At 36.9% G+C, this 27742-nt stretch overlaps 1 protein-coding gene across 1 annotated transcript; it reads left to right on the top strand.

Moving 5' to 3' along the window:
* Positions 1 to 7223: 7223 nt before the first annotated feature.
* LOC139120953 (serine-aspartate repeat-containing protein C-like) lies at positions 7224 to 16239 on the top strand. The gene is made up of 5 exons (XM_070685541.1): positions 7224 to 7315; positions 13474 to 13520; positions 13989 to 14101; positions 14617 to 15765; positions 16186 to 16239. The coding sequence occupies exons 1-5, from the start codon at positions 7224 to 7226 to the stop codon at positions 16237 to 16239; spliced, it is 1455 nt and encodes a 484-aa protein (XP_070541642.1).
* Positions 16240 to 27742: the final 11503 nt, after the last annotated feature.

The following is a 27742-nucleotide window of genomic DNA, read 5'->3' as shown; positions in this document are numbered from 1 at the left end:
GATATGTGTGCAAGAAATTGGATTTTGGAATTTCACGGAAATGTTGATTCACTATACATTGGAGTCTATGAGAAAACTAAGAATAATTTTTTTACAATGCTAAACTAAATCAATTTGTGCTTTTATAGGTGTTTGATAATTGATACAAATGTACTTGATTCAAATAGGGTATTTAAAAGTTTAAATGTGGACAACAATTATGATATTGGAATTTCACCTAAAAGTATTATTTAACTTTTCATGGTACTGGTAGTCTCAGTACAGGTAACTGTTAAATAATTTCCCTGACAAAACTTGCTATATCTCTAATATGTAAGTAATAGGAATTGTTCATCGCCCTCAGTGCAGTGAGCTTGATTTACAATAAGACAAGCCTCAGAGTTGTCAAGTCAAGATGTTCATGTGACGGATAACTATACTTTTGTTCAGATTTACAGGTGAATAACTTCAGAGAAATAAATCATGCAACGAATCATTTTTATCTCCCAGAATATTTCTGAACACTGAAACTGCTTTTTGACGAGACGGATACTTATGAAAATTAAGTGACCCCCCCTCTGAGCTGTTTGAAAAATACATGACCCCCCCCTTTGCAGTTTTCAAATTTGAGGTGACCCCCCCCCCCCCTGGATTTTGCCGGCCCACTCCCGGCCATAATAACTGAACGCTCCCTTTGTTATACTCAGTAACTTTTGCAGTTTTATATTTGGAATTTTTGGGTTTTACAAGAACACCTTTTTGTTCTAAGCTTACCCCAACATGTTGAAATACATAGTGTACAGTTGTCAAAACAACTGTTACTACTCGTTTTCCTCCTATTATCTCATTACCTCATCTTGGCCTGCTTTTACTCATGGACTCGTCCTAGCTTGTTGAGAGGTGCTGGTAATCTTCGATTGACAACACGAGATGTTCAGAGTTCGTTGGTACTACATAGACTTTATTTCTCGGTAGACAAGCTTGACAGCTGCCATCGCCCAAGATACGCTTCTCCAATTGTCTGTCCTCCTGCCCTATCATTTGTATTTTTCTCTCTTGTCCTTTGTATTCCCTTTCCCGTATTATTTTAGAATGGGGTTTTAAACGTTATGTTTAAGGCTTGGTTTGGATCATTTGATAGATATGAATTAAAGATGGAAATACACGTCCAATCGTAAACATCAATACATATCTCGATCTTAAATGTCACTTAGACACGTTGCAAAATTGAAGCCATTGCGTAAACGGTGAAGTTCTTATGTTCCTTCATTAGGTGTTGATTCAAATATATTTTGTTTTCTTCAAAACTTCGTGAACATCGTCATAATACGTAATTTGCATCTTTTACATTTGTCGCAAATATGCTTTGTATTCATAATTGAGATCTTGTTATTTTAATAGTTTCACTCTTGCCTATGACTACCTAGTACATAAACCTCCGTCAGAGACAAACTATAGATCTGCGGAACACAACCAGTTGATTACTATCACACTGTACATGTGGTACACTAGGGCCTATGTACTGGTATAGTGTTTATTGCCATTGTTTATTATTTTGTTCAGACTCACAGTCACCTAACTCTAAGTATGCTTGTTGTACTTATACAAATATAACCTTAGTTTCCAAGCATTGCTTTCAACGTGCTAGAGCATAAGAAACACTGCATTGTAAATGTAACAGATTATTTTTCATACTTGTGACCCATAAACCGATGGGAAAGTTAAAGTTTATGCGATTGATCTATGTTGTGTGTTTTGTTTTGTTTTGTTTTGTTTTGTTTTTGCTGGCTGGCTTGTAGGTTTTTCAAAAATCCAAGGACAGCAAACAAAGAATAAAAACACAAATATTGAGACATTGCCGTATGTGAAAGTAGAGGTGCTTTCATTACATTTTTTACTATTTCGATTGATTTTGGCCTGTTTTAATTATTTTAATTTATTCGTGTATGATTTAATATTTTAATTTATTCATATATGCAAATTTTAGATCGTAATTCATTCATCACCAAAATATAGGTTACCTTTGGCCCCCTAACCGTGAAGTGCTTCCTACGCCCCTGTAGCCTATATAGACGCAGAGCGGAATAGACCACAGGTGACTGCGGTTCCGACGTACTGATACGTTGCCTAAGTTCCACACTACGTATTAGAACGTCGGAACGTAGCATAAAGTACACTTTTACAAACTACCTAGTAAACATAACGCCCGTGGGAATAGACCACAGGTGACTGTGATTCCGCTCTGCGCCTATGGAGTGTTTGCAATGACGGCCTACGGGCGCCCTATGATGATAATACATGCCACACAGCGGCCGGCCGCCAGACAAGAATGTTTCGATGAATTCTAAATCTATCATTTATAATTTCGCAATAATTTTTGATATCGCTCTTTTTCATATGCAAAATCGACTTTCTAATTGATATCAAACTGCGCCGCTTAGGGAACGAGCACAATTAACGGCAGGGGGGCTGGGAGGGAAAGTATGTGGTGCATATATTTTTTACACCCCCCCCCCTAACACCAGCAAAAATTTTAGTGGCCCCCCCCCCATCACCGGCAACAAAATTTTTGTGGCCCACCTCCCCAAAAAAGAATGATTACATAGGTACACAGTTGTACACATATATAATCCTTATAACTTTCAATATATGCTTTAGTGAAAACAACATTCTTGCATTCTTGAAATAAATAATAAACAAATAAATATATAAATAATAAACAAACAAAATAACATATGTTCAAGCTTTACTACTTGTAACACCTAGGCCTACAGCTACTTTTCAGTATTGTGTTGTGCTATTTTAATCTCAAAGAATGATGAAATTACCAAATACTTTATAAACAATCTACAAGTTCATTCAGTGCTGTTATAACCAGTTTCAATAATAACCAGTTTCAACCTCGCCTCTGTATCATTACCAACCATTATTATTGTTGACAAATGAAGTCAATTTTCGATAGTAATATTGCTCATTTTACACATAACAACTGCATTGTGAGGTTTAAGACTTGGTATTTCATCATGCTACAAGAAGTTTAACAAGGAACTCCAGCTTCAACAAGATACAAAAATGCTGAAAAATATTCTCTATCTGTCATGGTGTAAAAAATTTTGGTGGCCCACCCCTTACGTCCCTGGAATTTTCATGGCCCACCCCAAGAACACTCATCTTTTTTCGTGCCCCCCCCCCTTTTCTCTTCCGGCCCCCTGCCGTCAATTGTGCTCGGTCCCTTATGGAAAAGACAACGTTTTCGCCCCAAGGTCACGTCTGTCACGAGATATTTCGCGAGATCTCATATTCCAGTTTGGCGGCCTTGGAGGTAAGAACATGTACAACTTCAAATGAACGCTTTCAAGTTTACGTAAACCAGTAACTGTGAACTATTTATTCCAAAACAGTACGAAATCAAACTGTAACAGTGTTCTTTTTTATAGATTTATTTGCCTGATTCACACAGTGTTCAAAATGTTCCGAGCGCGACGATCAGCTTACCGCTTAGCGTTCACAAAGTGTACACAAGATATATGAAACCCTTTGACATCCTGTTGTCATTTTCTGAACGCGTTCTGAAGAACGATAGATGTAAGTTGGAATACATCTAGGAATATCATCTGTTCGACTTTACTCACAAGGAACCAGAAAGAGTTTTAATCACATGTTAACATTAAAGCTCCATAAGCTGTATCTTTTGGCGATTTTTAGCTCATATTTGGTTTTGTATCAAAAAGAGCTTACATGATGAGTAGGTGGCTTCTGTATGTCTGTATATTTGTGGGTATGTATGTGCGGATGTATGTCCGTCACACACAAAGGCTCCCATACCGCCAAAGCTACCATCTCAGTATTTGGTGTACAGGTAGATGCAGGGGTTTAGATGTGAATTTGTTCAAATGAACATGTCAGTGTCAAAAATGTGCAAATGAGGTAAGAAAAAGGGAAATCCTGCAAATGTGCAGGAGTGATGGCCAGTGTCTGAGACAGGCTTGAGTCATTTCCTGTCATTGTTTATGAACTGATTTGATTTTGATTTGATTTGATTTGATTTGATTTTATTAGGCAAATATTCAGGAAAACGATAAAATACAAAATGTTAAAGTAAATACACAGAAATACAAATAAAATAACACCAAGCACAATTAAAATGTTACAATTAAAAGAAACGCCACTGAATATTACTTGCCGAGGATTGCACAAAAAGTTAAAAACTTATTTCCATTGTGGTCCTCAAAAGAAAACACAATAATCACATGAAGACAATGTCACTCCGAATATCAAATAAATAACAAAATGGAACCACCAGACAAACAATCTGTACACGCCGAATGGAGCAGGACACAGTTACCCTAGCCATCCAATTTTGTGTACAGATAGTATTTGACCTTCTTTTTAAAAACTTAAGAACAATGGCTAGAGTTGTGAATACTCAAAGGAATGTTATTCCATAACTTAGCTCCTGTAATCTGAAACGAATGTTGACCATGAGAACCAAAGGCTGGTGAACGAACAGAATATGAGCTTGATCTGGTATTATACGTATGGCAGTTCATTGTCAAATTGAAATGTTCAGTGAGATAACGGGGTGCAGTATTATTGATCGCTTTAACGTGATTTAGTTTTAGCAGCTGTACTCTTTGTTCAACGGGCAGCCAGCCAATCATTTTAAAATGCTTGGTCGAAACATGTGTTCGCGGAGGTAAATCTAGAACGAATCTGACCAATTTGTTTTGTGAATATTGTAACATATTAACAGACCAGCTCAAACCATAGACAGTAGAGTGGGGAAGACTGTCTATGGTCCAACTAAGAGGGACTAACTGTTTCTGGTATACATGTTGCTAAAGTTGACCTCCAGTACCTAAAGTTTCAGACCTTATTTATTTACTTTTGTCATTCTTTTTAGTCCCCACGGACATCGTCCGAGGGGACTTATAGGTTTGGTCATGTCCGTGCGTGCGTGCGTCCGTCCGTCCGTCCGTCCGTTCACGCAGATATCTCAGAGACGCCTGCAGCGATTTTATTCAAACTTGGTACAAGGATTACATCATATGTCATACAGATGCACGTCGATTTGTTTCCTGATACGATCCAATATGGCTGCCAGGCGGCCATTTTATTACGATTTTTTCATGTACAGAGCAATAACTCAGGCATGTTTCAACTGATTTTATTCAAAGTTGATACAAGGACATTGACCAATGTCATAGATATGCACTTTACAATATGGCTGCCGTGCGGCCATTTTGTTACGATTTTTTCATGTACAGAGCCATAACTCAGGCATATCTCAACTGATTTTATTCAAAGTTGGTACAAGGACATTGACCTATGTCATACATATACACGTAAATTTGTTTTGTGATACGATCCAATATGGCCGCCAGGCGGCCATTTTATTATGATTTTTTCATGTACAGAGCCATTACTCAGGCATGTTTCAACAGATTTTATTCAAAGTTGGTACAAGGACATTGATCAATGTCATGGCCATGCACATCAATTTGTTTTGTGATACAATCCAATATGGCCGCTGTGCGGCCATTTTGTTACGATTTTTTAATATACAGAGCCATAACTCAGGCATATCTCAACCGATTTTATTCAAAGTTGGTACAAGGACATTGACCTATGTCATACACATGCACATTGATTTGTTTTGTAATACCATCCAATATGGCCGCCGTGTGGCCATTTTATTATGTTTTTTCATGTCCAGAACCATAACTCAGACATGTAACAAGCGATTTTATTCAAAGTTGGTAAAAGGAGATTGACCAATGTCATACATATGCACGTTAATTTGTTTTGTGATACGATTCAATATGGCTGCTGTGCGGCCATTTTGTTATGATTTTTTCATGTACAAAGCCATAACTCAGGCATATCTCAACCGATTTTAATCAAAGTTGGTACAAGGACATTGACCTAAGTCATACATATGCACATTGATTTGTTTTGTGATACGATCCAATATGGCCCCATGTGGCCATTTTATTACCATTTTTCATGTCCTGAACTACAACTCAGACATGTATCAAGCGAATTTATTCAAAAGTATTTTTATCACAGACCTAATGAAGAGGACTCTATCCTCTCTGAGGGCCTGTAATCAAAGTACCTATTAACAAGTGGGGACTGTGTCATCAACGATGACTTTTTTTTTCTGGTTTAAATATTTCTTGTTGTTTTTCTGGTTGTACTGTGCAGAAATCATTGTCATAACATCAACGTAGAATTTTCCTGCACTGATTATTTATTGTTGATCTTTGGTACCCATACTGGTATATACCAATTCTGATCAAATTTGAGCGACACCGTATAATTGCGGTACTTTTTTGTTTTGTGGTTTTCCTACACTTTCTGCATTGAATCCCTAAACTGTAATTTAATGCCAAGTATTTAGCATATCAACACAACCTATATGAGTATAATCTCCATTGTTGTTGTTGAAAATTGTATTCAAGTCCGAACCAGAATTCATTTGTAAACAATAAACAATGATCATTTCACACATACAAGCTGTGTCGACAAAAAGAATACTCAAAATTTCAGCATGACAAACAGATTAGGGTCAGACACTGTAGTAGCTGCAAAATTGTAGCGCTACAGTGAGGCGGTCAGTGATTTTTGGTTTTTGCGACTTTGCTCACCAGTAGTGCTACAATGTCGATGGCCCTGGGGAGTATAAAATAAGCGCATCCCACTGGACTAGGCGTGTTGATGTGAAATGCTACATATTTACTGCATTTGGTCGTACCAATTTATCACTGCTGAAGACTAAACACTATACTACAGTTACACTTAACCTTGTCGTTTATGGGGTTTGGAATTTGTTCAAACACGTCGATCGCTTTCCGAAAACATTTCTTGGAGCAGCCATTACCAACTTCTGGTAATGGCGGCTCCCAGAAACAGAAATGCCCACGCTAAATGTTTATACATATTCATGAGTTGTTTTCCAATGTTATGAATGGGAACAGTGTAGGGCTATGTTAACGTGAACGACGCATTTGTAACTATGTGATGACCTCACCCAAGCATTCAGCAAACTCCACGTATTTGATACCCTGTGGTAAGATGTTAATGTTTTCATGAAGTTTACTGTTTATTATCTCGTGTATACAGATTTTGTATGCCTTTCTTTTGAAATTGTTAGGGTTAATTGTTGATTAAAACTGACATGCAAACCTGGAAGTTGTTTTGCTGCATAAATAACTACACAGTACATGTGTGTTGGCGAAACCATGATGGATGCTGCACAGACACACCTGATACTGTGCAAGGAGCATTCCGTACAGATACCCACGTACCCTGTAACTGAAGTGGTCCGTTCAAGGTCAGTGTATAGGTGTGTGTACACTGGCGGCCATATAAGTATGAATAGGGAGTGGCGAAGTCATATTTAGAGCAAAGTTTTGCCGGCAATTTCTCACTAACTAGACCTCGAACACCAAAAATAATTGGTTATGTCAAAGTAATGCAGGTTTGTTCTTGGAAAAAATACCGAATTGGGGTTTTCAAATACGTGTCAACGGAAAACAAAGCAATCGTTAATGGGACCTTGCTGCAACCACTGTCAAAAATAACATCGGGGATTCATGAAAAACTACTCCACAGAAGCCGATTATTTTTCCCTCCAGACTATGATAACACTTATTAGAAACACATAGAACGAAAATCTATGAAGCACTTTAACGAAAATCTGTATTTTCCTTCTACGGAGAAAATCGGCGAACCGTCACTTTTAGTGCTGGCTGCGCGTGTTGGTTTGAAGTTAAATCCTCATTATGCATGCAAATTAGGTACCCATCTCTCAGCATGATGTGTGGTAGTCAAACGACATTTGCAATATTTGTAGAAATGCGCCACCAGCGACGTTATCCATCATTTTCTCCCTATCCTGTCTCCGTCAATGCAACCAGTGTAGTTTACAAGATGTTATCAAGGGTATGATGTAGCAATTTATGTCCGGTCAGAATGACTCACTGGTACAGGCTGGGTTCCCAAGCTTGCCCACCTTACTTTTTTGCAATAATGAATTACCGTCATTGGTACCTGAGAGTAAAAAACTGGTACTTTTATGGATTAAATGACATTTTACCATTCTTTTTCAATTTGATATTGTGTGCACATCTTTCAAAATGCTCCATGTGAAATATAGTCTGTGTTAAGGCCAGAGAAAAAAAAAATCATGTTCATCGGATTTTTTGGACCAAGTTCCAGGAGCGGCGAGCGAAATTTTTTTTTTTTTAGGTCGAAGGTAAACGCGGTTCTCTGGCATTTTTGCACAGATGCAGACAAGGCAAGATAATTGTTTCCCTTTTTACCAGAAATATCTCAGACAAGTTAAGAAACACTGATACTGGTAACTGAATTCAATACTATATTTCCCAACAATAACATAGTGTTTGCACAACATATTCTGAGTATTTCAACATTCTCTCAGAATAAAACTGAAATGTACAGCAAATCACTGAAATCCAACAATTCAGTATTGTCCTTTAATATTGTCCTGGTTGGACCTAGCATCTGAGTTTTTTCATTTTACTTTCGCCCCATGTTTTGGCCTCTTTACCACTGTCTCTACACATTTTACACAATGGTCTAACAACACTGTACTGTGATCGGAGTGAAGTTATATAATCATCATTCAGAAGGCTGTCTTGTACTCCACAATAGAAACAGCAAGCTTCAAATGATACTTTAACATCGACGCAACCATGTGTTTTGTCATCGCCGTAAATTTTTATACTTTCGATGCAATTTTCATTTAATCGGATGCGCCGTCCATCTGCTGTCACGATCTTGTTTAACAAATCGCCGAACGTAATATTTATTTCTCTTTAAATCACGACAATATCAGGACCAACACTGAATAGCGTCTTTGGAACTAACTGTTGGCCATCACGTCGTATGTTGGCGATCAAATTAATACTCATGATGTGATATGTACTAACCTTTACAAAACGAGGAAATTTCTGGCCAAATCGACCCACTTTGCGCCGTGATTTGCCAAATTCAGACGTCACAACAACGTTTTGGCAGTCAACTATTCGGAAGTCTCATTCAAAATCCTGTGCTCGCGAAAACCCAACAAAGTGTAGGGCGCCACCAGCGGCAGTACTAAAAATATTTGTAATGCGGAAGTAAGAATTTGCCGCGATCAAAAAAAAAAAATCCAAATATGCCAAAGTACAAGCGGCGATTCCGATGAACAATTTATTTTTTCTTCCTGGCCTAATATGAATCTGCTCAAATGGCAATGTGTAATGAGTATATAGCAATATTATCTTAGCAAATACCGATATTTGGTATGATTATTTTCAGAAATTATTTGTTCAAGTTTTAGTTGTCATATGTCTTTAAAATAAAGAAAATGTTGGTCAGATTTTGGTGCCAAAGCAGTGAGTTGATATTGAAAACACAAGGTGACTGTGGAAACTTTACATTAAGTAATTATCGGCATTGTAATGTATATCAGAGTTAACCAAAGTAAGGTCCAAAAAGTGCTTGCTCAGTCTTCAGAAACAATCTGAAGTAGCACATTATATTCGCTGTAAAGCTAGCCACAGAAGTGTAAACAAAGTTGTAGATAACAAGATCTGGAATCTTTATCACTGGAATGACTGATCACATTCCGATGAGAAGCAAGGAGATAAATTCTCTTTTTATAACTTTCAAATGCAAGTGACAATGTAGTTACTCAAAGGAGCAGTAGACAAAATATTGACATTCCAATGTTATAATTATTTCATTATTTTTTGACAGCAAAGTGAGATAAATCATAGACAGTAGAAGCAAGAGGGACATGAAAGTGGTGCTATTTTTGCAATTTCCTTTGACCCAAACCATGTTGTAATTATAAGTTAGGCTATCCCATTCACATATTGCAAACACATTATCAAGTTTAAAGCCAGATGTTAGCAATTAATGTCTTTCCTTTTCCTGCAGTGTTGCAGCCAGGACTTATAAACGGGGGGACACTCTGTCCCACTACCATTTATTCTTGGGACATTTTGCACATTTTTGGGACAACATACGCTAGTTATTAGTAAATTTGTGTATTTATTATAAATTGATTTCACAAAACAAAATTTGAGCTACTGGGACCGTGTCGCTATGCTCTAATTTCAGGCAATTTCAGCAGAATGCCGTATCTGCATGTCCTTCGTAATCAAATGACAGATTAGTTGTATCTACAGCCCTATCTGCATGTCCTTGGTAATCAAATGACAGATTAGTTGTATCTACAGCCCTATCTGCATGTCCTTTGTAATCAAATGACAGATTAGTTGTATCTACAGCCCTATCTGCATGTCCTTGGTAATCAAATGACAGATTAGTTGTATCTACAGCCCTATCTGCATGTCCTTTGTAATCAAATGACAGATTAGTTGTATCTACAGCCCTATCTGCATGTCCTTGGTAATCAAATGACAGATTAGTTGTATCTACAGCCCAATTGATACTATGCTGAAAGAGGAGATTTGTTGCAAAATTAAAATGTCAACGTTAACAATATGGCATGGATGCCTGTACATGAAAAGATTGTGAACACAAATCAACATCACCATCAAAAAAGGACCCCGTATTATTCATATTTAGTCAAAGTCATACAGATTAAGGTTTAATTTCTCAGGGAGACACCATTTATATTATGATCACATTCATATTTGGCATATGAAATTACAAATTTGTCCATTTCTTACAATTTTGTCCATTTCTGTAGTACAAAGTTCATATTGCTATAAGGAATACCACAATCAATAGTCCACGCAGTTTGTTACAATTTTTTCTCAAATAGGGAGATTACAAAATATGCCTTAACATACTTTTTTGCAGTAAGATCTGATAAAGGAGCTTGGTGTCAGTGTTCTCCAAAGAAAACTTTCATTACATACAACTAATTTGGATATAATTTTACCTAACAATGGTTTTGCACAACAATTCAGGTCAGCGTTGAGACAGCTGAACTGGACTTGACTGATTTGTCTCAGTCTGGATATAGGCAACACTATATGTCACATTTAAATATATGCTCGTTGACTGAATTTATTTTGTCATCCATTCCCATACAGACACTAAACATTCATTTTGTGCCAAGAATGCTATTCACAGTTACCGGAATTACTTGTTGCATTCAAAGTTGGTACTAAGACAGTACATCATTATGTAGACACTGTGTGTGCATTTTTAGTTTTTTGAGGGCATAGTGGGTAAAGAGCAGATTTAAATACAAACCACAACTTGTTGGAATGAAGGATTGCTATCACATGAAAATTGTGTAAAAAGTTTACATCAAGAATCTTTTTTGCAAAGATTTTGGCCTTTTGTTAATTTCACTCATGTGTGGAATTACTCCATAACTTTATTGATAAAATTAAATCTCTAATAAACCACTCACCACCCATTGTATAATCTCTTGAGTCTGGCTGCTATATACTCATTAGGCCAGAGTAATTAAATTCTTTGTTTTGCGTCCCCACCCGCTTAGGTTTTTAAGGTTTTCATGAAAAACACACACAGTGTATTTGAATAGGAAATTTTAGGACATACCCGCTTACCTTTTCTGAACTAAAAATTTGTTACAACTTTTTATTTGCTGCAATGATATTACATTGTGTTAATTTTCTTGTGTGTTTTTTTCAGCCGCTTAGACACGTACCTTTTCGCATTTTGAGTGGACGCAAAACAAAGAATTTAATTACTTTGGCCTTATATTCAGCTAAGATCACAAGCAGCTACTTCAAGAATAGGTAGGTTTGAACATAAGTATAACGGTCTTCAAAAGTTAATGTACTGTTATATTTGTGAAGAAAATGGATAAAAATTTCGTTGGAGTTACTTTCAAGTACCAATTTCCCCTTCCAAGTTGCCTTTACATACATGATTGCCAACTCTTCAGACTCAAGGTCACAACAAAATATTAATAGTCCATTTCTCGCCATGTGTTTGCCTCCCTTTGCAGTTTGACAGCATTTCTACAACAGAGGGTTGATTAACAGGTATATAACAGTAAAACTTTACAAGATTGATGTTTGTGAGTTAGTTTACAATCCATTTACACTGACACTGAGAACATGGCATTTGAACTCTTTAGTGAAGGACATACCACTGTACGACACAAAGGAAAACATTGAGCTCTCCCAACAAAAGGTTTTATGTTTTACAACAGCAAGAATGATCACTTTTGGCCAGATTTTTACTGGTATTTATAAGAAACCTTTAAAATATTAAATGTATACTGTCACCTGTACCAATTTTAACACAGTGACCATGGAAAGAGAAAATCTAACCAATCACAGATTTTAAGGGGGTGGCCACTTTTTAAAAACTGCACCCTCACATGGTCATTTTGAATACCAAGGAACGCCCCTTTGACCATATATGGACATATTTAGATTACAGGTGACTGTATTCCTTTAAGGACTAACAGTGATGTCTAGAGTGCATACAGGCCTTGTTCATTGACATATTTCATACCTGAATTTTGATGAGCTCTGAGACGCCAGTCAAGCAAATTTCAATGTGACACTTGCGAACAATGCGTCGCCATTTTGTTTTTCTATCGTGATCATATTGCAATCTTAATGTGTCATCCCTTTCAAGCTTTATCTAGAGGGACAATATTACCCATTTAATGAAAAAGTAAATTGTTGAGTGTTTCTAAACGGAACACTTTTTAATGTTTTGTGGTATTCTGAAAATGACAACCCAAAAACGTCATGTCTTTTAACGATGTCATTGTGGCTGTCCACAATCCCTCTGGGCTGTCATAGGATCGTGTGGTAGTGACATTGATATTGAACATTGTCAGTGTCCTTTTTAAGGTGTGAATCATTTATTTGTTCATATCACTGAGTGTCACAGACAAACCAGCGGTGTTTCCAGACCAGTGGACAGAGAGAGGGACTTTGACCACTACTTGCTTCAATTTCTATCCTGGGATTATTTCTCTACTACCGCTGTAATCCTCTACAAAATCTAACCCTGCCAAACAATTCTCTTGCCAGCCTGCTTAACTATACAATGCAAGATTCGAGGTACATGAATATTCCACATTGATTAAGGGTCATTAGCATAGAATTTTAATACCGAAACAATGCTCATTAGTGTAATCTGCATATTTGAATATCATTATACCTCGCATCTTGCACTAATAGTGCTTAACAGGCACATTCAAGTCTACCATTCAGTACACTTTGAGCATAATTAAGTGGTCATTAAAGATTATGTGTGGTAGCGCCCTCTATGGCCAATTGTGTATCTTCTATGTTCTGATTCTGAATGGCCATACACTGTACTACTTGCAGCATGATATATCACCTCTTCTATTGAAAGAGAAAAGGGAAACATTCTTTTATTGATTTGGCAATTCTCTTGACTTGGAAACTGCAGTTACAATCATAGTTGTTCTCTTTTCCTGTTGCATACTGACAAATTTATATCTTATGTGACCATGTCATTAACATTTTGTTAATTTTATATTCACAGATCTGACTACGGACAACAGGATGGAAGAAGACCAGATACAAAGCTAAGTATACCTTTCATGTTGTTAGTTCATTTACCATTGACAATGAATAACAACAACTTCAGTTTTTTCTACAGACATGTGTGACCATTGAAAACATGACTGGAATGGAAACTGAAGTTTGCCCTGTAATGATGATTGATTAACTGGTATCATCATTGAGTTGTGATCATCACAACTCAAAAAGTGTTATTAACCCATTGTTTATATTTATTGACAGGTGCCGCCAATGAAGATTTCATGCTGCAGGAGTCCTTTTAACATAACTTCTTTTTTATTTTCAGGTTTCATTCAGTTACTCGTGTTGGCTGGCCACGAGTAATTGGATGTTATTCTCTGTTGTGTACTAATCTTTACAGGTTTCTGTTTGTTTACAGATGTGAGCAGGATGACTATTGAAGATGCTGTCTGCTGTCCCATTACAAATTTTATGCACAAAATATCGTAATAACATATGCTCTTTGTTTCTTTACAGATGTTACCATGGAAATGCTGACTGGAAGATGGAAGACTGTTATTGACATGTTTGGTTATTTTGGAAATTTGATCAGAGTGATGTTGATTTTCTGGGTGTTGGCTGGCCACCCAGTGAGTCAACATTACTCTGGTGTGTTATTAACTCTTGATTTGTTTTTATTTCTTAGGTGACAACATGGAGGTGCTTATTTTCAAAATTTGATAAGAGTGATGTTGATTTTCTGGGTGTTGGCTGGCCACCCAGTGAGTCAACATTACTCTGATGTGTAATTAACTCTTGATTTGTTTTTATTTCTTAGGTGACAACATGGAGGATCTGACTGAAGCAGTTATGTTAAGTGGTCTGCAGTTTTACTGATGGAATAATGTATTAATGGATGTCGTTTGTTTGTTTACAGATGCCACTTGGGAAGAATTAACTGATGACAACATTGAAGACCTGATTGAGAAGAGTGCATACACCCAAACAGTTAACTTGATTTCTGTATTTGCAGTCATCATGGTTCAAAACTCTACAGAAGATGATGATATAATTAATCAATTGATTTATTGCATGTATACATCTACTGCTACTAACATGTGTAACTGCAGCATACACTTAATTTTGTTTGTTTGTTTTATTGCAGGAGTACTCTCATATGGCATTGGAATGGACCAGCTACAAATCATACAGAGGTAAGTGGACATACAACAACAAGAAGATGACAGTACATTGGACAATGGACCATCTGAAAGAAGACAGAACTATGGGGAACACATTGGACATCACATCGGATTGGACAGAGGACAATGCATTGGACATCACATCAGATTGGACGGAGGACAATACATTGGACATCACATCAGATTGGACAGAGGAGGATACATTGGACATCACATCAGATTGGACAGAGGACAATACATTGGACATCACATCAGATTGGACAGAGGACAATACATTGGACATCACATCAGATTGGACAGAGGAGAATACATTGGACATCACATCAGATTGGACAGAGGACAATACATTGGACATCACATCAGATTGGACAGAGGACAATACATTGGACATCACATCAGATTGGACAGAGGGCAATACATTGGACATCACATCAGATTGGACAGAGGACAATACATTGGACATCACATCAGATTGGACAGAGGAGGATACATTGGACATCACATCGGATTGGACAGAGGACAATACATTGGACATCACGTCAGATTGGACAGAGGACAATACATTGGACATCACATCAGATTGGACAGAGGGCAATACATTGGACATCACATCAGATTGGACAGAGGACAATACATTGGACATCACATCAGATTGGACAGAGGACAATACATTGGACATCACATCAGATTGGACAGAGGACAATACATTGGACATCACATCACATTGGACAGAGGACAATACATTGGACATCACATCACATTGGACAGAGGACAATACATTGGACATCACATCACATTGGACAGAGGACAATACATTCGACATCACATCAGATTGGACAGAGGACAATACATTGGACATCACATCACATTGGACAGAGGACAATACATTTGACATCACATCAGATTGGACAGAGGAGGATACATTGGACATCACATCAGATTGGACAGAGGAGGATACATTGGACATCACATCACATTGGACAGAGGATGATACATTGGACATCACATCACACAACGGACAGCCTTGGACATCCATGATCACCAGAGAAGAAAGAAGATCAAGAGAAGAAGAATTGCTACTAGGAACTTCCAGACCAATGAAGATGCCGGACGTTTGCTTTTTTTGTAGAAATTTATTGACTTGTAATATTTAACTGTAAATGAAAATAAAGGCAACCCTTCTTTAGGGATTTAATTCTTTCTCTTCTAGAATGTTTTGCAATGGTTTTAGGTAAATTTTATATTTAAATTCTTAGGGACCCCAAAACTACCCAAATTAGTTTACAGAAACTAAACCTACGTTATCTGTGATCTGGTGATGCCTGACACCCACTAATGATATTAGCCTTTGTCTTCAGGTCAGTTTCTCAGCATTTTCCTTTCTCAAAATGGAGAAAGGTTTCCTGAGTTTTCTGGACTGCTAATATCGAATTTCGTTTGCTCGGTTACATAATTTAGCTGCCATTTAATACATTCTGGCCCCAAAAACACATGACAAAAAATGACTCCAAAATTCTTATTGTCACTCATAGACTTCACAGACTGTACTCGGTAAGAATGTTGATAGGTTAATGCATGAACAGTAATAGCACTGTAATGGCGCCATATAACACCAATATATTGCACTTAGTAGCACAGTTATAGTCACGTAATTTGCATATCGGCATTCTTATCGAGTTGTAGACTTACAGAGTCTAGGTGACAGTGTTTCGTTTGGCTTAAACAATTCTATCTAGTCAAGCTGTATTTTGTTTCCAAATTTAATCAGTTTGGCATTTATAATCAACATTTAACAGTGATTTCATGCTGTCAGCTTGACAAGAGTGGTTTTTGGCACAGCTTCTGAAGCTGAACGGTTCAACTCCGTTACCACTCCAACTATGATGGCCGTGTAATCATTGCAAATGTTAAGACAACAAAAACACACCTTGATTACAATTGAACACCGGTTATTTATGAATCCAACCATGCATTTGGATATGAAGTGAAACTAATAAGTCTGATCAAAGTCTAAAATTTGGTAAATTGTTATCAAACTGTAATTGAAAGACATTTATGACTTTATTCTTCTCTTATAATATTCAGCAATGGCTGAATATATTCTCCTCTGTACTTTCTCTAACATTCTCTTGGTTTCTGCCAATTGTTCTACTCTTGGCACAGCCATTAAGATGTGAAGGTTTCTCAGAATTCAGAACACTGCAGTGAATTAGTTTTGGCATTTTGATATGTAAGCCACTTGATCAGAAAGATACCCACTTTAAAGAAATGTAAAACGTTTTCCAGAGAGGATAAAGTGGAAAATTTGATATTGAATTTTAAGTAGAATAGAATAAACAGTAGATAATTATTTGTTGGTGTGTATGTTTTTATTTTACAAAAATAGTGCCGAATAAATTAGTGTATCAAAAAATAAGTAAAGGTAGGTGAATTATGACTTCACTTGTCTATAAATAGAGCTTTATTACAGTTTAAGGTAAGTGGATTGGCTCAGCATTGGATGACCCCATTTCAAACTTTGTCAAGTCGCAGCAGCTTCTATTTGCTGCTAGTGTTTTTACCCTGTGATTTTTGGGAAAATGTCATTTGTGGATTTTACTATGTCGAATGTGGTCACCGGGTCATGTGACCAATCATAATTTGAAGGTGTAGGTGCCTAAGTAATCATATCACACGATGAGTGTTTTAAGGTGGAATTCACCTCAGGGGCAGTTATTCTGAATTAAAAACTTTTACAGTTCTTTTCTGATCTATCAATGTTCACTGGCTTAGTTATGAAAAATTTTTGGTTTTTTTCCACAAACTTAACTCAGGGACAGTGGCCATTTTGAATTTCAAATATCGTTAAATCTTGGGTAATTTTTCTCTAGTGCCAAAATTTCAACAGTGACTGGGGGGACTTATAGATTGGGTCATGTCTGTCCATCAGTCTGTCCGTGTATCCGTTCACGCAGATATCTCAGACATGCCCTGGTCAATTTCTTTCAAACTGTGCACAAAGATAGAACCCTACCCAATACAGATGCACGTCAATTTGTTTCACAAGGACTTTTTAGTTTACACCCCATAGATTCCCATGTATAAAGCAGTTCTCCATAGACTTTCATGTATAAGGCAGGTCTCCATAGACTCCCAAGTATAAGTCAGTTCTCCGTAGACTGCCATGTATAAGGCCAAGAAAAATAAAACTTTAGTTTCTCATCGTATTCATATTGCAAAAAGGATGCAGTGACACAGTTTTTAGTCCCCACGGATGAGGTCCAGGGGGCTTATAGATTTGGTAATGTCCATCCAATCGTCCATCCGTGAGTCCATCCGTTCACGCAGATATCTCAGACATTTTGACGAAATGTCACATGACCTCGATGACCTTTGACCTCAAATATACATATTTGTCCATAACTCAGTAACAACAAGTGCAACACCCTTCATACATGGTATGATGGGACACCTTATGATGCCACTTATTGTACCTCGTTAATTATGCACATATCTATTTTTGAGTGAGCCAATAGAGCTAGAGGTCTGATTTTTGGTATATAGGGATAACTTAGCAATACAATTTTTTTGACAAAATGTCACGTGACCTTAATGACCTTTGACCTCAAATATACATATTGGTCCATAACTCAGTGACCACAAGTGCTACACCCTTCATATTTGGTGCACATACTGTACCCCATTAATTATTTGCATATCTAATTCTGAGCAAGCCAATAGAGCTGGATGTCTGATTTTTGGTACACATAGGGATAACTATTTGATAGAAATTATTTGACTAAATGTCATGTGACCTCAATGACCTTTTACCTAAAATATACGTTTATATCAATAAATAAGTAATCACAAGTGCTATGTCCTTTATATTTAGTAGGATGGGAGACCTAATGACTACACACGCTTTACCTCATTAATTATGCACATTTCTAATTCTGGGCAAGTGAATAAGGCTAGAGGTCTGATTTTTGGCATATAGGGATTAATTAGCAATACAATTTTTTTGCAAAATGTCACATGACCTCGATGACCTTTGACCTTGATTATACATTTATATATGCATAACTCAGTAACCACAAGTTCTATACCCTTCAGTTTTGATAGGATATTAGACCTCAAGATGTCACATCTTGTACCTCATTTTTATGCACATATGTATTTCTTGGCTGGCCAATACAGCTAGAGGTCTGATCTTCTTTCCCGATTTAGAACCATAACTTAGACATGCCTTATGTGTTTCAAATTTGGAACAACGACATAGACCTTTGTGCCCATGGATCTCAACATATACACTCCAGTGATTCTTCTTAATGACCACATTTCCCTTCCCCATCAAGACTAATACTCCTATTACAAGTGGGGACTATGTCATTGTCAATGACTTATTCTTGAATTTTAAAGACCGTTGTTCAAAGTTTCATCGAGGAATGTTGAAGTTTTTCAATTTTGAGGCGCAATTACTACCTTAAGTTTGAGAAGTTAGTGTGAAGCAGTACTTGAGTGCTGTCTTTTTGAGGAAAAAGTTTCTAAAATGAATGAAAAGGAAGTAGAAATCTGGCAATACCAATAGGGGGCCCACCCAGTAGGCATGTCAACCTCATGGTGGCTTGAACACCTCACTGATTGTTTACATATGCTAAATTCTTAATTGACTGATGCAATTATGTTTGGAACAAAAAATTGACAATAGATGGTTGATTTATTCAGCAGAGAACTGAAGCTTCCTGTAGCATACTAGTTATATAATATCAATTATGTTTACGATTTCAAAATGTGACAACAGTCGCATCATTGTTCAACATGCTTTACATTGCAGAGATGCAAAAACAGGTAAAGCTTTGGCACACACATGCATGGTCTACACAATAACAACTGGTAAAGTTATAGAATCAACAAATGGTTATTGCTTACACTGACTGCAAACAAATCAAGAACATTGGTTTCAAAGAATGTGGAAACAAAACTATTATAAACTGATATAAACAAAAGACATGAAAGTGTTCCCATGTTTCAATATATGTTGCAGTTGTCTGTAAATTGGTATATTTCTTGAAAGTACTGTGACAAAATTGCAATTCCATTACAATTGTCATGATCAAAATCAGCAATTTTCATCATCTACAGCAGCTAAAAAGATAAGTATAAACACTAGTAATTAGCAGAAATGAAAATCAAAATGCTAAATTTCTTGCACTGCTGTAATATAATTGCATTGTTATATTGTTTGGCAATTTTTAGTTGTCTATCGTCAAGTCCTACAAGTTAATTTTAAGAGTTCATTACATATGCAAATTATTGATAGGCTGACATGAAAATGGAAAATTTTTTATGATCATGTAATTGTATCATCGTTGTACATGGCAATATATATATATATATATATATATATATATATATATATATATATATATATATATATAGATATATAGATATAATGTCTGCGTGTGTATTGTGCAAGCACACTGGAAAAGACATCCACTTGCCTTTATCTATGGGTGGGTATAATTATGTCATAATGAAATAAATGAAATCATACATGCATTTATATTATTAATGTGAACATGAAAGTAATATGTAATTACACTATTGTAAAATCAGCTGAGGCAAACACTTAAAACAGTGAAATGCAAAGCAGGAAAACCTGAATCAACAAAGAAACTTTATTGAGACTCAAAACTGAAAACTCAAGTTTAGAGGTATTACTTCTATGATCCCAGCAATAAAAAAGTCAGCAAGAGAAGGCGTGGCCTCTGGAACACATTTTTTTATTTTCAGGATGGCCTTTGGATGCAAATTTTAGACTCCATCAGATATACTATGGTTCTTTGGTGAAATTTTTGGGAGAGAGACAGAGATTAAATTTAGAGTTCAATGTATCCTTCCTATAGCTGAATCCTAAGGGCGCATAATCGTGGCCAGTAAATGTAGTAACCTTTTGCTTTTAAAACTTTTTGTTCAGTTTTAAGGCTTGTTTCTTCCATCAGTCACCTCCCACATATTCTGGGAAACTGACTGAGATAAACCATTGGTCAACAGACATTATTTTAGCAACAGTGTTATATTTCCTGACATTTCAAAAAAGTTTCCACATGCATAGAGACTTGTACATCTCATGGACAAAAGAACAGGCTATATTGCTTCACAGATGAAATTTTCGTTTTAATACATACCTCTGATGGGCATAGTTCACAATAAAGAGAAACTGTAAACAGGACTGAGAAACTTAAAGCCCCAATGGCTGAGAATGTGTAGTGAAATGACCTCAATCCTCTGTTTTCATAGAGGTTTCATTGAATAAAACCCACTAAAGACTGATAAAAGTGTATAACGCTGTCATAAGTGTTGAAAGTGGTATATGCTGTCACATAATTTTAGATTTCCTGGTATTTTCAAAAACTAATCATGTGTCAAAGGTAATAAAGATTACAACAGTAAAATGTTGTCCATCATGTGTTGTGTATTCAAGTAAATGGCATCATGTTTGTTTACTTATGATCACAATTATGTATTTCAGGAAATAATGCATTTTTGTACTTTTCTATTGGAGTGTCATTCTATGAGTGTGGCACCCATTTATTATTTAGCCTGTTAAAGTGCGTAGGCATAGGCCAAATCAGCAAGCAGTGATACTTCGATGCATTTCCTTCAGTTAGCACATTTACACGAACCAACTTTGGTTTAAAAATAAAATCATGAAAATAATGCTTAAAATTCACAGCTATTGGAGCTTTAAACTTCAATATTGAATACTGCTGTGAATTTTCAAGTGTATTGTAATTAGGACACCCAGAGACAAGGTCAATAGATGGCTTTTAAAGAGGTTTTAGACCTCTGTGCATGACCATACAGGCTTCTAGCCCCCATCAGAAGTTGCCGCGTATATTTCGATGGGAATTGTAGATTATGGTCGGGTACAGTTGGCTGAGTGCATATATGTTATATATGCCACTCGTCCTGTTTCATAAGTAAGGTCCGTGACAAATGTATCGGTCACAGTGATTGATGTTTATTGTCTTATACAGTCCGCTTATTATAGTGCACTCATTGGCTGGACCCTTATCTTAGGTCTCATTACTATGTAATGTTCAGTTCACGGCACTGTGATTGGCTGCCACATGTCTCTGTGTTAGCCTCGTTCTGTAACGTTCAATGTACTTCCTGGAAACCGTTGTAGTTACCAGTCATTCAGGATTTCCAAGTTCGACCGCGACGTGAAGACCAAGACAGGGGCCCAAAGTTAACTATAAAACATCTAGTCAGTCAATTTTGTATTTTTAACTTACAGTGCACGCCCGGTGTTCAGCGTTGACATCTTTTACATTTGTAATCGTAATAATTTGATTTAGCCAGTATAGTAGCGCAAAGTAAGCATTTCCTTGTGAAAATTTGGAAATGTTTGGCCCAGTGATGATATATATTGTACAATGTGGAGAGAAGACTGGTACGAAACGATTGCATAACACTAACGATGTGGAAGTGTTCAGAAACCTGAATTGCATGATTCTAACAATCATAACTGCCTGTATAGTGAAGAAACTGGCGAAATTTTGAATACCGCGTCCCTTACAACTAATGTCACTGGTAAACCACCGATAAAATTGGGACGTTCAATGGCAATACTGCAAGTATCATTGTATTGGACGTGGTGGATTTACTGATATTTTGATTTCCTTTTGAGAAAATATTAATGGCATTCGATTTCAAAACAAGGAAAAGGGGTAAATTAAACAGGCATACTGTTTTGACTCAGTTGGCAGGTGCAGCCAACGAACAATGCACTTTTAAAGGCGTCCTTACTATGATAAGATATATTGTACATACATGACAAGTAATGTGAACTGACTAATTTTAAGTCAAGAGGGTAATTAATTAGCTGTTCATAATTTGCCCTCCCAGTGAAAATTTTTCGACTTACCCTGCCGCACTCAAGCTTCATTTTTACCCGCTCCCCACATATTTTTGCCTGTTTCCCCTCCCCACTGTGAATGTTTGAACCTCCCCTGCCCTGTAGCGAAACAAACTTGCCGATTTCCCCTGCCGTGAAAAAAATTCCCTCAAAATTTTGTCATTCCATTTCCCCTGAAGACTACCCTACACTGTGATGAAGAAAAACTGTCGATTTTCCCCTGCCCTGAGAAAAAATTTCCCCTGAAAATTAACATTCGATGCAGAGACATACTGCAGTGGCCTATAATTTGGTTTCCATCTCGCAGTTCATAGAGTGAGATGTGGGGTCAATCGATGGGCTAAGTAGTCTGGGTAACCTTTAAAAGGTATAAGTACTTGCACTGTATCCCCATCCCTCGAAACACCATGGCTGATTGACCTTTAAAAGGTATAAGTACTTGCACTGTATCCCCATCCCTCGAAACACCATGGCTGAAATTCCCCTGTCCCCGTTTTAAAAGTAGCTTCCCCTCTCCTCGTTTTTCGCCAAGCCCTGTCCCCAGGACAATCAACCAATATCTGCCCTGCCCGACAAAAAACTAAAATTTGCTCCCCTGCCACCTAAAAATATGTCCCCTGCCCTAGCAAAATTAAAATTTCCCCTGCCCTAAAAATTTGTTTCCGGAATGGCTTTTTCGATGAGTAGCTCCGTTGGCTGCACCTGGATATACCACGGCTGGCATTCGCGCGAGCTCTCAGCTTGATAAAAATCTGTTTTTGTCGTTCCTCGCTAGAATTTCAATGTACTGTTATGATATAATAGCAATAAATCACACCCAGCAACGGTATACCACTCGATTTTGACCAGTTCACTCCATATATGCACTCGCTATCGCTCGTGCATATATGTCTTGCATATATGTCGTGCATATACCGTCGCTGGGTGTGCTTTATTGCTTAAATATATAATGATACACGAGGGAGTGGGGAGAATTCACTTCTATTTGGATGTACCTAAAACGTTTACGTTCCAAAGTAACACAGGCGCCATATAACTATACGAATATGTAAGAGAACATTGGAGACATTATTTTAAACTGCGCGCACTGAATACAAAGTTTGGTTAATATTCTTCATTTAGGCCGCGTTCAAAAAAAGTGGTGAGGGGGGATTCGAAAATTTTTGGGGTAGTCGAGGGGGGACTTGAAAGTTTTGCTCTGCCTATAGGGGGACCTAAAAATATTTTGACTCCCAACATTTTGATGTTGTCCAATGGTTCTAATGTTAGTAATAATTAAACAAAATCTAGAACCGTTTTGTCATATTTTATGTCTTTAATCTCGAAAAAGTCTAAAAATGTATGTATGCCATTAAATTTTCGTGAAAAAAGTTGGCCTTGTAATGGGGCAGGAGCTACAACTGTTGATAATTTTTCAATATTTCTATGCAATATATCAAACACAGTTTCTTGGTGTCTCTCTACAGCATGCTGCTGAAAAAGACAATGTTCAGTTTGTCAACAAAGCCGTTTGTCTAAATATTGGTGATAATTGAATGATGCAAATGCACGGTACACGTAGGCTGTGTTGGCAAGATGAATACTGGATAGCTGGGCAAGAACACAATTGTATAAACTTAGCAAAAATATTGTCAAAATAAAAAGTTAATACAACTACTGCCCTGCTACTGCATACTGGCAGTGACAGTGATACATGTAGCTCTAACTCTTTTGTAGTTTAAGAAGAGTTTCGGTCATAGGACACTCAATCGACAGTGAAACATACATCTACTTGTACACAGGATCCAGCCAGAGAGCAACACATAGAAGACTAGGGGACTAACAGTTACCATGGATTTTTGAATTCTGGCATATGAGAACAATCATGGGGTCACCATACTTGATCTTATACAAATGTACGATGAAAAGTCCGTTTTTCTAAAATCACTTAAAATCAATATATAAAACCATTCATTTCAAGTTCATGCAGTGAATGAAATTTTCACATCTCATTGTACCAATAACACAAAAGTACAATTTTGAACAGTAAAGACTCTAATTTAAATGGAAAAATGTGTGACTAGATGGAATCTTTTATTTGTTATCCAATTTGCCATTATTACACCCAAAATTTCTGAGATTAAAACATTAATATCATGGAATATTTTAACCTTCCAGTATTGTCAATTTTGTAAAACATTTTATAAGTGGCATCTAAGTTGTATATGTCTTGTTCTGTTGAAAAAAAAAATTCGGTAGGTCACTGTGCTCATTTTTTCACAATTTGGTTAAACGTAGCTAGGAATACACAATTTTCATACTCTCTCATGATTGTCATTTTGTGTGCTTTTCAGCTGGTGCCATTGAATTGGCCAGAGTTGGATAAACTCAAGTCGGCTTAGACTAAGAAATCCAAAAAGTTCACTGATGAATTTAAAAATGAATCGGATATCAATTTAAGAACTTGTCCTAGGTATATGGCTCTACAACCTGCTGATAAGAGGTAGTGTTGAACATTTGCGTGCAGAACCACACATTACATGTTTTTTTTTACTCTGCGTGCATTCCCAATAAATAAGCGGCTATATGGTAATTTGGGGGGGGACTTGAAAATTTTTGAGGGTATTGAGGGGGAACTTGAAAATATTGAGGGTATTGAGGGGGGGATCTGAAAAAAATAAGATTTCAATCGCGATTCCTCCAGCCCCCCCCCCCTCACCATTTTTTTTGAACGCGGCCTTATTCACCCGTCCATCAGTTACTCACATTGGATACACATTTCCCTTTTGTCTATCCCGTTGTCAGTATCTCGGTACGCTCACTTCCTATCAATTTATAAGTTACCTCCATGACTGTATTTCTTACCCTCCTAAAGAACTAAGGGCTCCATACACAATTTGGTGTTTAGCGGTCCTTCAGCAGTCAATATATTCATAGTAGACGTACATGGAAACCGTATGCCACAAGGAATTGATCAGAAACATGGTAATAAACAACGTGGATCAGTATGTCACGCTAACTAAACTCTAAGCATAACTTGACATAGGACAAACATACCGTACGTCAGAGGTCCGATGAAATTCAGTACATTTAATTTTAATATGCAATAATTCGTTAAATCTAAAATGAGCTACAATCTGTCAGCCAAACTCACAAAACTTTATAGCCCATTGCACAAAGTCATTTACCGTTAATTATACGCACTACATCCACCAAAATCTATTCAGATTTAAATCTTCCCATCATTATCCTGCGTACAAAATCGCATGACATTCTTATCAAGGGTTTTTAAGTTATGGCGGGAACAAAATCTATCTACAGACGGACGGACGGACGGACGGACGGACACATAAATAAACATGGACATAGAGACAACATTGGAAACCATTTTGGCCACCAGCGCATGATGTCAAAAAATTGGACCCGTAGGATTATGAAGAGTTGTAAAAATTATGTGTTGGTCCAGTATTTCTAACGCTTTCCTTGTTTCTGCGCAGTGACTATCAGCAAAGTACTCCGACAGAAATCGATACATAATGATTCATATCATATGTCAGTAAGTTTCGGGAATTACTTAAATACTTCATCTGAAAGCGCATATATTTCTTGATTTCACGACCTAAGCTTACACGTTGAATATGCAGATAACACATACACCTCCTCCCGGGAAAATGGGGACAAATATTCGTTTGCATTCATTGTTAGAGTGCCCATACCATTAAATATTGCTGTGTCCATGTTAATAAAGAGGCCATTATCCTAGACCATTTTAAAAATTATGAATAATATGATGGAAACCAAGAGACCGCACAGCGATGAGGATCGTCAAAGTGCACTGTCCCATGTACCAACCTACACTGAGCGCAATCAACAACACCAATCCTTGTCTTCCGATCATCACCATGTTTCATCTAATACAGAGTCTTCAAATGTCACAGATCACCGTACTTGATAACTGTCAGTGTTTATGTATGCACCTCACTTGGGTAGCGAACGATGGCATTCTCATGCCAAGATCAACTTAATATTATTACAAAGAAGTCACTTTTTAAGGAATCTTGGAAAGCGATTAACAATATGAAGATCGTAAAATGGGTTTTAGTGTAAACAAATTAACTGTTAAAAGTAACGAGACATCGTGTACATATTACATGGAAAGTCTGTGATCATTTCGTAGCATTATAGTGTCGGACAGGGAGCAAAGAAAGGGAGATATTGATTGTGAAGCTTTTCAGGCAGCAACTTTCAATGCCACGTAATTCCCTTCATTCATCTTAATTGACCAATTAACTCAAAATTCGTTATCAACACATATTAAATGTAAATAGTAAAATGCATTAAGTGTTAATAGTGACAAAAAACTAATTAGTTGCTCAGAGAAATTAGTTTCGCCTGTTGGCTGTTCCTATAATATGTTGCTGGCACGTTCATCAGTAGTAAAGATTTAAAGACGATATACAAATGTGGATTGTGTAATATATATATATATATATATATATATATATATATAGTCAAAAGTAGTTAAACAGTTTAAATTCACTCGGGTGGAAATCAATACAGCAATGATGTAAAGTAACGTCATGCAAGTGCAAGCAATAGATCATTATGGGTTCTCTATGATTGTGTCATATGAATGATGAAGATATGACATCAGCAGGATTAGTTTATAACAATTAATATACAGTAAAGAAGTAACATCATCAAAATCTCCTAGGTGTTCATCAGTTATTTACCAAGGCGACTGTTTCGGGGATTTGAAAACAATACAGTCAACTGCCTTGGCTCCCCAGCAGTACTGATCAGGTACCACCACAACATTCTGAGTCTTATGTTATATATGATGTCTTTCGGTGTTACATTGAATTTTTCAAAAAGTTGAGGATGTCTTGACATAGCTTTATGAAACTATCTGATAATTTTAGGTTGTTGTCCTCCTTGAGACAACATCCTGTTGTACAGGCTGGCAACTCTTGGAAGAAAATCTTCTAATAGAAGTGTTGCGCGAGCAATGCGAAGATATTCTGACGATACAGTGTCATAAAAAATATACGAAGGGATGTTACTTTCGCTATCTGGCATTCGCACTATAGAAAACTTGAAATCATCGCGCTTGTCAAAGAGTTTATAGACGAATATTCCATTTACTATAGATATGTCCAATTCGAGAAATGTAGCATGTTGTCCACTATTCTCACACTTCAACGTGA

Source organism: Ptychodera flava, chromosome 21 (genome assembly GCF_041260155.1).
Source record: "Ptychodera flava strain L36383 chromosome 21, AS_Pfla_20210202, whole genome shotgun sequence".
Classification (NCBI taxonomy): Eukaryota; Metazoa; Hemichordata; class Enteropneusta; family Ptychoderidae; genus Ptychodera; species Ptychodera flava.
The sequence above is the reverse complement of the archived record's forward strand: the minus strand, read 5'-3'. Positions and strand labels throughout refer to the sequence as shown.

What these genes read in the sequence shown, in the direction of transcription:
- LOC139120953 (XM_070685541.1), top strand. Translation starts at nt 7,224, where the DNA reads ATGATGGATGCTGCACAGACACACCTGATACTGTGCAAGGAGCATTCC. An exon ending in ACTGAAGTGGTCCGTTCAAG is followed by an intron (nt 7,316 to 13,473) that starts GTCAGTGTATAG and finishes TTATATTCACAG; the next exon opens with ATCTGACTACGGACAACAGG. An exon ending in AAGACCAGATACAAAGCTAA is followed by an intron (nt 13,521 to 13,988) that starts GTATACCTTTCA and finishes GTTTCTTTACAG; the next exon opens with ATGTTACCATGGAAATGCTG.